The 14,188-nt window shown below is 52.1% G+C and overlaps 5 protein-coding genes across 5 annotated transcripts; 2 read left to right on the forward strand and 3 right to left on the reverse strand.

The window, feature by feature from the left end:
* Window positions 1-175: 175 nt before the first annotated feature.
* Window positions 176-1,505, reverse strand: HETIRDRAFT_426621 (uncharacterized protein; the record flags this gene model as incomplete). Its single annotated transcript, XM_009547284.1, is given in 12 exon segments — window positions 176-264; window positions 322-355; window positions 420-435; window positions 558-582; window positions 636-692; window positions 731-756; window positions 815-840; window positions 894-911; window positions 964-973; window positions 1,029-1,133; window positions 1,153-1,224; window positions 1,432-1,505. The coding sequence occupies 12 exon segments, from the start codon at window positions 1,503-1,505 to the stop codon at window positions 176-178; spliced, it is 552 nt and encodes a 183-aa protein (XP_009545579.1).
* Window positions 1,506-2,317: 812 nt separating this feature from the next.
* HETIRDRAFT_148402 (MFS monocarboxylate transporter) lies at window positions 2,318-4,767 on the forward strand. Its single transcript, XM_009547285.1, has 14 exons — window positions 2,318-2,524; window positions 2,579-2,619; window positions 2,682-2,766; window positions 2,812-2,860; window positions 2,919-2,978; window positions 3,026-3,068; window positions 3,116-3,223; window positions 3,279-3,324; window positions 3,378-3,761; window positions 3,822-3,885; window positions 3,950-3,972; window positions 4,037-4,094; window positions 4,151-4,268; window positions 4,325-4,767. The coding sequence occupies exons 1-14, from the start codon at window positions 2,371-2,373 to the stop codon at window positions 4,430-4,432; spliced, it is 1,341 nt and encodes a 446-aa protein (XP_009545580.1). The 5' UTR covers window positions 2,318-2,370; the 3' UTR covers window positions 4,433-4,767.
* Window positions 4,768-4,770: 3 nt separating this feature from the next.
* Window positions 4,771-6,969, reverse strand: HETIRDRAFT_383387 (uncharacterized protein). The gene is made up of 6 exons (XM_009547286.1): window positions 6,909-6,969; window positions 6,663-6,837; window positions 6,469-6,609; window positions 5,240-6,407; window positions 5,135-5,186; window positions 4,771-5,080 (listed from the first exon to the last, which is right to left on the reverse strand). The coding sequence occupies exons 1-6, from the start codon at window positions 6,952-6,954 to the stop codon at window positions 4,833-4,835; spliced, it is 1,830 nt and encodes a 609-aa protein (XP_009545581.1). The 5' UTR covers window positions 6,955-6,969; the 3' UTR covers window positions 4,771-4,832.
* Window positions 6,970-9,036: 2,067 nt separating this feature from the next.
* HETIRDRAFT_148408 (MFS monocarboxylate transporter) lies at window positions 9,037-11,165 on the forward strand. Its single transcript, XM_009547287.1, has 13 exons — window positions 9,037-9,158; window positions 9,216-9,256; window positions 9,311-9,398; window positions 9,458-9,503; window positions 9,563-9,622; window positions 9,680-9,722; window positions 9,778-9,885; window positions 9,944-9,989; window positions 10,038-10,424; window positions 10,483-10,546; window positions 10,600-10,680; window positions 10,740-10,857; window positions 10,915-11,165. The coding sequence occupies exons 1-13, from the start codon at window positions 9,131-9,133 to the stop codon at window positions 11,014-11,016; spliced, it is 1,212 nt and encodes a 403-aa protein (XP_009545582.1). The 5' UTR covers window positions 9,037-9,130; the 3' UTR covers window positions 11,017-11,165.
* Window positions 11,166-11,314: 149 nt separating this feature from the next.
* HETIRDRAFT_316358 (uncharacterized protein) lies at window positions 11,315-11,782 on the reverse strand (the record flags this gene model as incomplete). The annotated part of the gene is made up of 2 exons (XM_009547288.1): window positions 11,315-11,466; window positions 11,542-11,782. Coding segments are annotated over 2 exons (393 nt in total), but the record flags the coding sequence as incomplete, so codon positions are not given.
* Window positions 11,783-14,188: the final 2,406 nt, after the last annotated feature.

Consider the following 14,188-nt stretch of genomic DNA (forward strand, 5'->3'; position numbering starts at 1 on the left):
TAAAAAAAATAGTCACTGTGATGAGACTGGCTAATGCGCAGAGGCTAGTCAACATGCTGGTCCCGACAACGTAACGCATAAGCCTTGCGACTATAGAGTGAGTTCTAAGATATCGCGCGTGTTGGCTTCAGTGTCCGACGATAATAAGAATTGAATTTACCGAGCATGCCCTATCCTATCGGCCCTCCTTAAACATATCACCAGAGCCACCGCAATGCTTGTGTCGGAGACAAGGATCGCGGTGGTATTCAGGTATGTAACCCACTTCAAAATGGTTACGAGATGAACAGTATCCAGAAGCAAACAGTCGGGAGCACATACCTCCATTTTCTCCGATGTTGTGCCGAAATTGCGGCTATACGATGGCACATGTCAGACGTGAGAAATATGGCGATGCACACAGGAAAGTAGAGGCTCACTGTGTGACTACGAATACTGGAAAGAGAGTGTCAATCAGATGCGATCAAACGATGTCGTATGAACCTTACAGATCCCGCAGGCTTGACGGCCGAATCAGATCACGACTGGCGATATTGATCTGGGGACACGGGACTCACCGAAAGAGAACAGAGACATAATATTCTACGGAGATTATGGGTAACTTGAAAGTATTCAGCGAAAAGAGATGCACGTACTACACCTATTGCTAAGGATACATTGCTGGTGCTGACTGGTAATTTGAGCCCCGGTTACTGTGAGCGAATGACACAGGCGTGAGAACAACACATACGTCTCCAAAGCCTTTCACAATAAAAACTGTGAACAAAAGAGGTTGGTCCGACATTGATCATCAGATACTGCCATGCCTACTCACCACCGGACAAGGTAATCTCCGAAGGCCTTGGAGCATCACGATGAATCGGGTTTCATCCAAATGAGCGAAAAGAGCTCACCGTCACAATGAGGAATGCCTGTCAAAGTTCTGTCAATAGGCATCATAAAGATCTTCTTGCTGATACTGACCTCGAGGCTCCTGTTGAAATATCAAAGTCGTGAGATGGCTGATGTGCGCGCGAAAAGGGACCTACCATACGACTTGCTTTGAGAAGATGGCATCGGCCTCTCCGAAGTGAATAATAACGTAGAAATACACGCAATGACTGGTCAAGGCCATTTGCAACGTATCCAAGAGCCTAGACACAGTTGAGGTACATGTCAGATTCTGGGGAATGCAACAATTGTTGAAACGTCGAATCGAAGAGCAAAGCACCATAAGAATACGACCTGATCATCGATCAGGTAGTGTCAATCAGGGTGCGCATAGAACGAGGGGCTAGGATTCTCACGAAATATTTTAGAGAAGGCGGATCTCGACACCAAGACTGATGGCAGTATGTGAATGACTGTACGTTAGTTACCCCATATAGACTTGTACGAGGCGGTGTCAATGATGTGTCGTTGTGTGCACACTGCAGGAAGAGGAAGACTTACATGGCATTCACAGTGTACCCGATGATGAGAGGACCCAGGGTGTCTGTTGGCGCGTGCCCACTGGCGCCTGACATCGGCGATCCTTTGATTGGCTATCTGGCAGTCTCACTCTCGGGGTCACAGGCTGCCAGCAGTTGCACGGCGAGAGGCCAAGGGTGGGTCGTTTGGCGTGGACCCGGTAGCGCGAGGCTACGAAGCTTTGATTGAACAGGAGCGCGGCTTCTCTCCTCTCGAGTCGAGATCCTTTGTTGTAGCTTGTTGTCGTCGCCGAACACAGCGATTTCCGTTCGGTGCCTCGGCCGGCATTGCAGAAAGGTCCACCGTTTATCAAATACCAAACAGGCCGCCCGTAGCCGCCCATTCAGCCTTTTGGGTTTGGTAGATCCGGCTATTGCCGTTTGGGGCTCCGCGACCTCTGCGCCTGAAAGTCGGATGCCAGGCCTTGTGGCGCGTTTTTGAGTGCTCGCCTGGTTCAATCCGCACGTACATTCATGTCTGATGTTGGACAGCTTTCCAGTGATCAGTGCGGCATTGCGTGGTTTGATTGGCGCCTTGTCCAAACACAGCGCACTCTCTCCATCTTCCTTCACCTTCCCGCATTCACGCATGCTCTCCGTTCTCCCCTCGATCGTCTCGGAGGAAGCTCAGCCGATGCTGTAACAGGGTGTTGCGATGATGCCGGGTGCCGGATCACTGTTTCCCATAGCGTTCCAATGACTGATGGTCTCACGTTTGGTTGGAGAATCGCGTGCGGAGCACCGTGGGGGCTTTACATACGAAGCCATTTTCAAAATCCAATGAGTCATCCTCGTTGGCGGTGTCTGGGCGATCGGACTGCTGGCGTTAAGTATGCTCGTCGCGTAACTTAAATCACTGTCTCTCTTCAGCGGACTGGTGCCAGTGATCTATCCCTTCCCCTCTCCCCTTCGCCGCCTCCCAATGGCATCCAATGGCATCCTCCAAGTTCCTCAACTCAGTCATGCGGCGAGTGACAGCACTCTTGCTGCACATAATGAGAAACTCCAGGACGATATAAAGACGTCAGAGCCCGAAGGCGATTACCCTCAGGGCAAATGGCGTGCATGGAGTACAGGTGAGCGGTCTGCACCTAGTCGCTTGGTTCTTTTCTCACATGTTCGAACTCAAGTGCTCGGTGCATGGCTGATCCAGTTTTGCACCGTCGGTACGGTATGGACTTACGCTATTCGTGTCAAGGTTGTCGATCGTGTCTGATCAGATGTACACCATAGACGACTTCCTTCGGCGTCTTCCAAGACTATTATCGTACTACGTACTTGAAGGGCTACAGTTCGTCGACCATAAGCTGGATCGGAGGTACTGGCCGTTGTCTTGATCGAAGCCAGCGCTCATGATTTGCAGGTGTTCAAATCTTTCTTGAGCTTGCGTCAGGACCCATCGGCGGTAAACTGTGCGATATTTAGCTCAATCTTCATCTGAATATGCCTGATAAACATGTTCCTCTCTAGATTTGATGCAGGTCACACTCGATTGGCGTCCATCGTGGGGTCTACGCTCTTTGTATTCAGGTAGGACATTCCCTCCTCGTCGGAAGCGTTATATGAATTTCGCGTAGCTTTTTCATGTTGTCTTTGGTACAACCCGGGCAGTTTTATCAGGTATGTGTGCTCATTAAAGACATTGGACTTGGACTGAGCATGCACAGGTGTTCCTATCTCAAGGCGTTGGGATGGGCTTAGGCCTCGGAATATTATATGTACCTACCTCCGCTGTTGTCTCCCATCATTTCAAGACGAACAGAGCGCTGGCGATGGTACGCAATATATGTCTATGTTGATCAATATACATCTAATATTTCTTGCTCGCAGGGAATTGTGGACTCGAGTGCTTCACTGGGAGGTATCGCTTTCTCAAGTATGTTGCTTCAGCTCCACGTTTTTACTTTGATTGACTTTTGCCCTCACCAGTCATGCAGAATGAGCTCATACACGGCTCTGTCGGGTTTGTTTGGGGAGTGCGAGCTTCGGCCTTCGTCTGCCTGGCTGTCATCATTATCGCAAACTGCCTCATCTTTGTGCCGCCCAGCGTCCACGCCTCGCGCGCGCCTGGACAGCTGCTAGACACTCCTTACCTCCTTACGATCATGTGGGGGTTCTTTTCTTTTCTGGGGATGTACTTCCCCTCGTTCTACGTGCAGCTCTTCGCTCGGACGCACGGTATCTCGACCAAGTTTGCATTCTACTCTCTGGCCATCCTGAACCTCGCGAGCATGTTCGGGCGCGTGCTGCCCAACTATGTGGCGGACAGATTTGGAACGATGCCGGTGTTTCTGCCCTCCGTCACGTTGGCAGGTACGCCGTGGCTCATCCTTCCTCATTGTTTCGCTCCCAATCTGTCTTGGTCATTCGCAGGCCTTGTCCAGTTCGCGATGCTCGGATCTTCCAGCATCGTCGGTCTCACATTCTTCGTCATCTTGTAAGTAGCTCATCGCTTGCTACTTCGCTCCGTGTGATGAGCCTAACACCGATCTCCGTTCCAGTTACGGATTCTTCTTTGGGACAGGTACGTACCTGGGCGCCTTCGGAGCTTGGGTCTTAGAAACACGATCAACATCCTCATCATCTAGCCATGGCTCTCTACCTCCCGCTCATCGCCGAGTTTACGCCCGTCGGTGCTAACATGGGGTAAGTCCCCTGTGATGGCCCTGTTAGAAACTTCGTCTCAAGTGCGATATAAACAGAAAACGCATGGGGATCGGCTGTGTCCCCATGGGCATCGCTTCGCTCGTCGGGCCACCCATCGCCGGAGCCATCATGGGTAAGAACACCATCTGGTGGAAGGGAATTGTGTTTTCCGCAGTAAGCTCCGTAGCGCGCTTGCCCTCGGCGTCTCATCGCTTTTTTCTCGTCGCTAGGTCACAACATCCGGCTCGTCCATTCTACTTGTCGCTGCATGGTTCATCCATCACAATAGGGCGAAGCACGCCAACGAGAAAATTATCACGTCTGGCGAGACGCTATGAGCGCACCTTTGTGACGATCTGAAAGTTTTGCACTGTGTTGATATCGCTCACTCTAGAGGCTTGCTTTGTCTGTCCAGTACGTCCGCTGTTTCGCTCATTGTCATCAGGGTTTCCACATTCCTTCACTCTCAATCCGGTAGATAGAAATGCATATACATTCGATATAGTCTATAGTTTTCGTGGCCTTACATACCATACTGAGCCCAGTCCTTATGTAGTCTTTATTTGTTATCTGTACGACTGTGTAGAGACTGTTTCGCAGTATACTGACGCTTGCAGTCGCGATGGGCTTCTTTCTCAATTTCTCAAGGGATGTTGAGTTTGCAGGTCTGATGAATATACTGGGGTAACTACGAGACGCCACTGTCTCCGCAACCTGATACTATTAATTCGAGGTAAGCTACTGGGCCCATTTCCTAGTCCACTCAACGATAAACTCGGCCATTTCCCTCCCCTGTTCCTTCCTATCTTCAGCATGCTGTCCGTTTCGTCTTTCCAACTTCCGCTTCGACCCTTTCTGCCACGCCTCCGCGATCTTACCTGCCCAATTGCCCGCCTCGTACTCCTCGTGGTCCATCTCCACGCCCACGCCCTCTCGAGAAAGCAAAATGCGCAATCCGTGCTCCTCGACGAAAAGAGGGCGGGAAACTATGTGGTCGGTAAGCTACCGCGCTCAGATCGGTCGGAAAAGAAGGCAGGTACCGTAGACAAACGGGGTGCAGGACTCTACGCACTCGGAGACCGTTCCATAACCCTTACGGCCAAGAGCGTTCAGAGCGCATTGCGATACCAGCAGACATCACTCACCAGTTTACCCAAAAGAACGTCTCCAATTGCCATCAGGTCTGGCATGTAGATGTTCTTCGGAGCGATGTAAAACCCCTCTGGTAGCTCGTCATCCTCACAGCCATCCGCAGCATCACTGGCAATGTTCGGCCCGGAGAGGTCATCAGAATCTAGTGTTCGGCCACGGGCGTGCCAGCCCTTCGACTCTGACACACCACAGACAATCACAATCCAGGAACTGTCTGGGACGAACTGACCTTCCGGCTCTATGACCGCAGCATTTGACTGAAACCCGTCTTGCACGAGCGTAGGTGTTGGAGGAATCGTCTGGAACACAGGAGAACTCGAGCTCGAGGCCATTGTCGCCTTGGATGCCGGAGAGGGTGCCCCAGGGATATATATGTGCGAAGGGGTAGAAATGCGCGGAATGCGGAGCGGGTGGAGGGCAGACGGGTGCTTCTTCCCAGTAAGATCCAGTGCAGTCAGAGATTGTCGGAGCGTGGTTGGGAAGCTGTCACCAGACGGCTGAGGATAGTTCTCCGTCCCGCTCGGGGTGATAGTCCCAGAGCCTAATCTCGAGGAGGTTCTGCTATGAGCGGGTCTGTGGATCACCTGGCCCCCGAAAGAGACGACTAGAATCTTGGTTGTTGACGGATCATGAAGTTGATTCGGTACGCCAATGGAGTCGAGCACGCGGGAGCGACCAGCAGGAGTATAGATGTCATGGCTCGGAAGGCGAACCAGCAGCGGCGCAGAAAGAGCCGCACGAGCTTTTGGTTTGAGCGGGATCGACGGAAAGGGTATTGACGTATGCAAGGTATAAGCTGCAGGATCCTCTGTAAGATGCGATATTATGGGTATATGGAAAGTTCCTGTTGCACTGTCTATCCAATCAGTCGCAGGTAGTTGAGGCTTAGCAGCAAAGGCAGGTATCGGGATTGCACCAGGAAGCCGGAGCAAAAGATCCGCGTGTCGATACCCATCAAAAATCTGAGACACAAGAGGATCCAGTTCTTCTGCAGAGATCGAAGTATCAGGTTCCGTTTCAATGTGTGAGGTAAGAGAGCTTGAATGGTGCTGACGAGAGCGAGACTGGTCAATAAAAGAGGCAGACAGATAGCTGTAGACTGAGTCAAAGGTGAAGTTTGTAACCAAGATCGAAGGGAGCTGGGCTTTGTTTGCCGCTAAGCTGCAGAGATCTAGGTCAGCCATCCCTCATCGTCGCAGATGAAATGAATGATTGAACGCACAAGCCAAGAAAAACAGCATCGCTCAAAACGCAGTCTGCCTCGATGTCCTGTAGCCACCTGCTCTCTTCATCTACCTTCTGGTCCTTCTGATCAAGAAACGATCGAAGAACCCGGACACTTTTCTGACGGTCTACGCGATACCTGGAATACCTTCAATCGTTCAACATCGCAGGGTTAGATTTAAACCAACTCACGCTAGCGGCTGCACTACGACCGGATCGATTTCTGCGTAGCGATAGAACGCGCCAAGCGCAACGCTATCCGAAAATACGTGCTTCGGAGCAGATGACACTATGTGCACTGTTGGTGGAGGATGCAGAGATAGAAGGTGTGATGTGAGCGCAGAGACGCGAGTAGCGTGTCCATAACCTTAGCGAAAGCTAGAGCATAAGCAACGGCCAGCACGGTAGGGTCCTCACGCTTCAACAGTATGTGCGTACCATGGCCGGAGCAGTAAAACGCAAAGCAGGCGCTATCGGACGGCATCCTGCCCTGAGATCGACGTTCGCAATGTTGAAACAAGAGCGACCGGCGGCCTCCTCTCAAGCTGGCCCGGCGGCTGACATCGTTGAATCGGCTGCCATGATGACGTACAGTGATGAGAATTCAGATCTTTCAGAGGCGGTCTGCCGGGCCGGCGATTCTCATTCCTTTTTAGGGCCACGGGTATGCACATAGTGTGACAACACCCCGTGTTCTAGGTGTCTCAATCGAACCATTCATTGCGAGTCCTGTTCAATGATATGATATGCACTTCAATGTGGGAGACTTCGTTCACCAGCGTTCACCTTGAATCAGCGTGGACCTGAGTAGCATATCCCCAGGGAACAGCAGATCCACATGTCATTCAACTTTGTAGAAGTTTTCAAAGTTTGCCATTGGTGTGCGAAAGGAAAGGAGTCAGACCCTGTAAGAATGAGTCACACGCGCAGAAAGTATAATCCGAGGCGTCTTGAGAACGCTTCAAGCGGATTTTTCTGCAGTGATCTTCTGTCCTTATGGGTCAGTGCTCCTACCGTGCAGAGTCAGCATTGAACAGAACATGCCAGGCCACAGTGCCTGGTTTGCCACGCTTCGATCTCTGCAGGCGCCGTTCGCATCGGAGGTAGACTTGTCCATTTGTCCTGCATGCGGTAGATACGGACATAGTAAGGCCGACGCAACAAGAGAGCGCTGGAATCGCAAAGGAGTACATAGAAAGCCAAGACGAGCGAGTCTCGAGGATGCTAGACCTCGTTCTTGATCGAGTACAACGGCGGACCTGCAGCAGATCGTCGTCCGACGCAAATTTAAAGCGATGCGTTCGAGCATGACAGGTCAACCACGGAAATGAGAGCGCGCGGCAGCTACTACCAGGTAAAGCATGCACCTATTAGATCTAGCGCCGGATATGCCAAATGGAGTTGAGTATGTCCGGATCCAAGTATATCGTGTCGACTGCTAGCAATCATGATATTATGGCACCGAGCACCTCGAAGGGTTGCTTTGAGCGGATCCACTCCTTATAGCGAGAGAAAAAAATCAGTCGCTGGCTCTGCATGGCACGAGGCAGATCCAATTGTTATGAAAATGCACAGTTTTATTCAAACCTCGTGCCTAGGCCCTACCATCAAGTTCAACCCGGTCATTTCGAAATCGAAAGCAGCTTAGTGCCGTATTGTTGTTGTTCAAGGTGTTCAAAGTGACGTCCTGTGGGTAAAATGAGAGAGAATGGAGGACAGGAAGAAATGGAGGTGAAGGCTCCGTTGACTCTGGCGCTGAGGCGTGAGATTCACTGGCGGCTGCCGTGGCTTTGATTGACTCCACAATTTCTCGTGAATTCCGGTTTGACCTCAACCAGGTTTATCATTCAACGTTCAACTACAGAACTATCAATCAACTACAGGGTTCACAACAGAAAACACACTGCCTTTCATCGCATGGGGCATTGAGCATGGGGTGCGCTCCAAGCGCTTGTCGGTCACTGCATAGACGCCGACTTAGCCGCGCGTGAGCGGCGGGAGCTGATCGCGCTCCCTTCAGATCTTCCGCGGCTAAGACGACCACATCTTGGCCAGCGCTCACAGCATGGGGTAAACAGACGCTGAAACTCACTCTTTGCTATCCCTTGTTCCTGCTCGCCATCATTAATCAACTCCAGGCTTGAAGAATAGATGCTGCGTACTCACAGGTATGTCGTATTCACCTTGTCTGAATCCCGTCATTTCTGGCCCCAAGCGTTTGAGCAAGCGGCTATCTTCTGCACATATATTGTCCGTCGTGTCAGACGAGTCGCCCCGTCAGATCTTGACGCGCCCTTATTTTGACGCCCGAGTATACTCAACTTGGCGCTCGCCGCGAACGGTGCGTTCCTTTCCCTGCAAGGCATGGAAGCACAAGGGAGCAGACCAAGCTTCTGTCATCGGTCATCGTACCCACAGGTTGTGTCAGATGCTATGAGATCCATTACCCATTTTGAGTCACTGGCGCTGCCGGGACTCGTGAAGGCTGGCGCCCAGGTAACAACGCGCGAGCGTATAAAGCCCGCAAGGTCTCCCCCTTTTACTCCAGTACACCTCGACCTCTCATGGATTTCATTACGGAAAAAGCCCACTCCGATGACGGCAGTATTGCCATTCACTCTGCAGAAGATGTTGATCATGAATCCAACGAAGACTATCCTATGGGCCGTTGGCGTGCATGGAGCACCGGTGCGCTCTCCCTTTTTGCTTCTTGTGTTTCACATTATACTGAGTCAATCACGTTAGTTCTGGGTGCTTGGCTCATAGTCTCTTGCTCTATCGGCATGGTATGATACACGCTCGTCTAAGTAAACTCGACGCCGCTGATCACTATTCATCAGACCTCTGCCTTCGGCGTTTTCCAAGACTTCTACACGACTACTTGGCTGGACAACCATTCGGCCTCAGCCATCAGTTGGGTTGGAGGAGGTAATTGGTCTTCCGTGTCGTGCCATGAATCACACTCATTACGACGTTCTCTCTAATAGTCCAGATATTCCTCGAACTTATCCTCGGGCCCATAGGTGGGAAGCTGTGCGTCAATCTTTCAATATCTGTTTTGCCGCGTCATCTGAACCGGTTACCCATCACAGGTTTGACATGGGTTACATCCGTACAGCAAACATTGCCGGATGCACTTTGTTCACCTTTAGGTAGGATCCACTTCGATCGTAGATCATGCGCGTCTAAACACTCACGGTCATCAATAGCTTCTTTATGCTTTCCCTGGCACAGCCCCATCAATACTACCAAGTGAGATCATAATCCATACGAGTCTGAGCGCCCATTTTGACGCTCGTCATCTCAGGTGTTCTTGGCGCAAGGCATAGGCATGGGAGCTGGCATTGGCTTGCTCTACATTCCCGCATCTACCGTAGTCTTCCACCATTTCAAGTCAAAGCGTGCATTCGCAACAGTACGTTTGTATATCGTTCCTTGAACGATCAGGTTGATTCATACTTTCCATATCATAGGGTCTTGTGGACTCCGGTGCATCTGTCGGAGGCATATTCCTGTCCAGTACGTCAGGCTCACAGACTCTGCTTCAATTTGCTGATTCCCCCCAAGTCCTGCTCAATCACCTGATCCACGGCTCCGTTGGTTTCGTGTGGGGAACACGCATCGCGGCTTTCATTACACTCTTCTGCTTCATCCTCGGCAATCTCCTCATTTACGTTCCGCCGATCAAGAAGACCGTCGATGGAACCAAAACAACCTTCACGGACGCGCCGTACATCCTAACCGTCGCCTGGGGCTTCGCGGCGTCGCTGGGGATGTACTTCCCGGCCTTTTACGTCCAGCTGTTCGCACGCATGCACGGGATAAGCAGTGGTCTTGCGTTCTACTCCCTTGCTATCATGAATGCTGCGAGCGTCTTTGGTCGCGTCGTCCCAAGTTGGTTGGCGGATAGGTGGGGACTACTTGAGGTGTTTGTGCCATGCACAACATTGGGCGGTGAGTGACCCTGCCACAGCAATGCTGTCCCATGGCTGATATGTCTTCTGCTCGCAAGGCCTTGTGGGATTTGCCATGCTGGGCAGCACAACGCCGGCCGGTCTCGTTCTCTTCGTTGTCTTGTCAGTCTATTTCGAGCTCTCCAACCTGGTATTTTGTTGACGCCTTTCTTCAGTTACGGTTTCTTCTTTGGTGCCAGCGTAGCGTTGTATCTTCCGATCATAGACTCTCTAACACCTGCGGGCGCAAACAAGGGGTGCGTCGTCTCCATGGAAGCCGCTCATCATCGCGCTCACGCAGCTCTAACATGTGCAGAAAACGAATGGGATTCGCGATAGTCCCTGTGGGTGTTGCGTGCCTCGTCGGTCCCCCGATATCTGGGGCTATCCTGGGCAGCAGCTACGCGTGGTGGAAGGGCGTGGTTTTCGCTTCCGTGAGTTTCGCCAACGACACTACTTTACTTGTTTTGCTCACTGTATCTCGTACACAGGTGACCGACACCGTACCATGCGTGTTCCTGGCCGCGGCCCTGTATATCCTTCGGCGTAATGCTAAAGCGAAGGCTAGGGTGCAATCTCCAACTGGGGCTTGAAGCTTTAAAAAAAGTAATGATCGTAATGTAGCACAACGCGACGACCCTTCCATGACCTGCATCTTATACTCCTATACCTGCATATTTATGTAACGTCTAATGTATCATGTCCATATTGTCTGCTTAGAATGTGGAGATTCATGTGCTCGAAGCGTGGCATCTGAACGGGAAGAATGTGAGAGTAGCAACGTGGCTCAATGTGTCTTGCAGTCTTGGTGTCTTTTGCTCTCCGCATCTGCTACCGAGACGAGCGGCGTCCTCGGACGACTGTCAACGCCGAGCATAGGGCGCTCGTGCATCAAAGAATTGGCTGAGATACGGATGGAATTGACGGGAAGGAGAAGAATCTGTCGACGGCCTCTTCGTCGTCTTCCGTCCACTTCTTCGAAGACTGGTGCTCGAACACGTCCGGCTCTGCGTTCGCGCGAGCCATATGCATGTTGGCGTCGACTAGATACAACGAAGGGTTTTAGCGGCAGTGCGAGCATCAGGTGAATGAAACTGGTGGAGGAGGGCGGCGCGTACGGTAGTCCCTTAAGCCCTTGCCAAAATTGACGCGACAGGCTAAGCCGAAGACCATGCTGAGGATCATGACGACAAAGGACGCGACCGTGACGGAGCCAAAAAATGGCCAGTCCACGAACGTAAATCGATAGATCATCGAATCGAACATGACGGACCACCCCGCGATGAACAGGCTGCCGACGAGCAAAAATGCGATCATCATGGTCTTTTTCTCTCGCCGAGCGGAGAACCAGCCCTGAACCGCACAGCAACGCTGCTGTGAGCGATGGGACTGAAACGTGAGGAATAAACTCCACCATCGTGATCCATGGAATCAGCAGCTGCATCGCGATGAGCAACAGCAGCTATGGAGTGAAAAGCCAGTACGCACCACCGTTGAAGAGATAAAGATACCCATGTAGGATGTCGTGTGCCAGGACAAATCGTGTATGGGTCCGTTTGTAAGCTGGTCGATCCAAAGGCCCATGGCCACGACGAGAAGAAACACAGAGAGCTGCAGGCACACGAGCACTGCAACAAGGTGCTGTTATGATAGATCCTGTCGCATCAGTGATATGGAACTGATTCACCGCTGAAACGGAGGTCGCACCACATAGATCTTGATTATATCCATGGGAGGTCCCACATAGCTGAATGTCTGGGTGCTGTACAGCTAAGCGAAAATCAGATACGCCACGAAATCAATATACAGACGTCGAGCCGATACCTTCAAAAGCCTCCATGATAGGCATCCCAACAGGATCAGGGCTACCACGTTGAACACAAGGTCAGGAATCTGCAACAGAGAACGCACCAAGCACACGGTGTCGGCAAGCTGCAGCCAAGCAAAAACGTGAAAAACACCACTTGCTTGGATTATCACGCGGATTCTGAGATAGTCAGAGAACATATCAAAGTGGCAAGGGCTGTCGGTGGACCCGATGAGAACACGCAGCCTAGTCGCAATCGTGGTGGTCCGCCGTATGGAATACGCGGACATGATGGTGATGAGCACCCGGGAGAACATAAGAGCTATACTGCGCGGACGTAAGCCTCGCGTTCCGAGTGAGGAAAAGCCGGTACATGCATGTGAGGGATCGATTCGCAAGCAACCTATGAAAGACAGAACGACCGAGTGAGCACAGAAGACATCCACGCTTCTCGGGGTGCTCACTGTGCAAAGGCACAGGCACAGGAGCCAAAACTGTGCGGCCAGCTGCACCAGCCTCTCTTTACTAAAGTCTTCGAACCTATCCAGCAAGATCTCGAGATGAATGGGCCGCCAAGAGCTAGGAGTCGGACACGCACTTTTGCTTCGGATAGAGAAGGGTCTCGACGCAGGTTCGGCTGAGCGCCACCTGATCAGACGCAGTCACAATCACGTCTCCATTCGTGCCGTTCTGAACGGTGAGGTCTCCGACAGGTAGACCCTGCTCCGAGATCCAGTTGATCTGCTCCTGTGAAAGCTTTAGTCCCACGCCAGCGAGAGAGAACAGATCCTGATCCACACCGAACCATGAACCTGCACGGCCCGGTATCTGTCTCGCGATGGCGCGGATGGGTAACTCACCGAGACTTCGCTCGCCTGCGCGTGGCGGAACAAAGGCGTGCAGTCTGCAGCGCCGCTCGTGCTCACGTTCATGCACATCTCGAGGCTGTAGTCGCCCGTGTACTGCACGAACATCGTGCTCCCCAGGCTCGCCGTGCCCGTGATCTCCGTGACCACGGCATACCAGTTGTCGTCGAACGTGTACAGCGCCGCCTGCGCGCTGCTCTGCAAGAAACAAAAGGAGACCGAAAAGAGGAAAAAGAGTGTCGTCACACGGTTGAGCGTGATCCTCAGATACTGCGCCACGACAATGTTCAGTTTATTCCAGTTCGGCGAGGGGACGGCTCGGCCGTGCACGAAAAAGGGAGATAAAGAGCGCGCTCACCGCTGTCTTAAGCCAGGTCCATAATCTGTGTGAAAGAGTATCCATGAAAAAGGGCCTCAGAAAGCGTACAATCGACAGTCCAGCTGGATCCAAGATTCCTTATGCGCGAACCAGCGTGATCAGCAATCCCAACAAGGACGGGCGGTAGAGGGGCGGGCGTAGAGAGCGGGCAGATTCTTCGAGCGACGTTGCACACGCCTTAAGTACACGCGTGATAGCGAAGCCCGCAACGCGATCTGTTCTGATCACAAACAGCAGCCCAGATGCGAGTTACGATCACCCGCACGGTCAGCAATAGGCGAGCAGTATCCACGGCCGCGCCAGCCCACAGTTTCGTTGAGTCGCCGGAGATGAAGGGGCTTCCCAGGGTACATGAAGTGCGACACCCGAGGTGTCCGCCCGAGACAGCGAGACAGCGAGCAGCTATGGCCTGAAGGAGTTGCCCGAGACTGTTGCAGATTAAAGCGTGTGCTAGTGTGGCGATATCTAGGTTAGAAGCCAGACGATGTGTACTTCTGATAGATGAACGCCGAGCGTACATCATTCGCTTTATCAATATCAAAACGCGGTGCAGCGCCTCCCGCAATGGCGTCGGGAGAACGAGGGACTATAGCGGAGGGACGGTGGACAAGAGAGGTGCTCAGTTCAGGGCATGAGGTTGACAAGGAAAAGACGAGGCTCAACTAGTAAGTCGGGGTCGGCAGGAGTACGCATCGCGTTTCCCACTGCAGGCT

Source organism: Heterobasidion irregulare (assembly GCF_000320585.1).
Source record: "Heterobasidion irregulare TC 32-1 unplaced genomic scaffold scaffold_04, whole genome shotgun sequence".
Lineage (NCBI taxonomy): Eukaryota > Fungi > Basidiomycota > Agaricomycetes > Russulales > Bondarzewiaceae > Heterobasidion > Heterobasidion irregulare.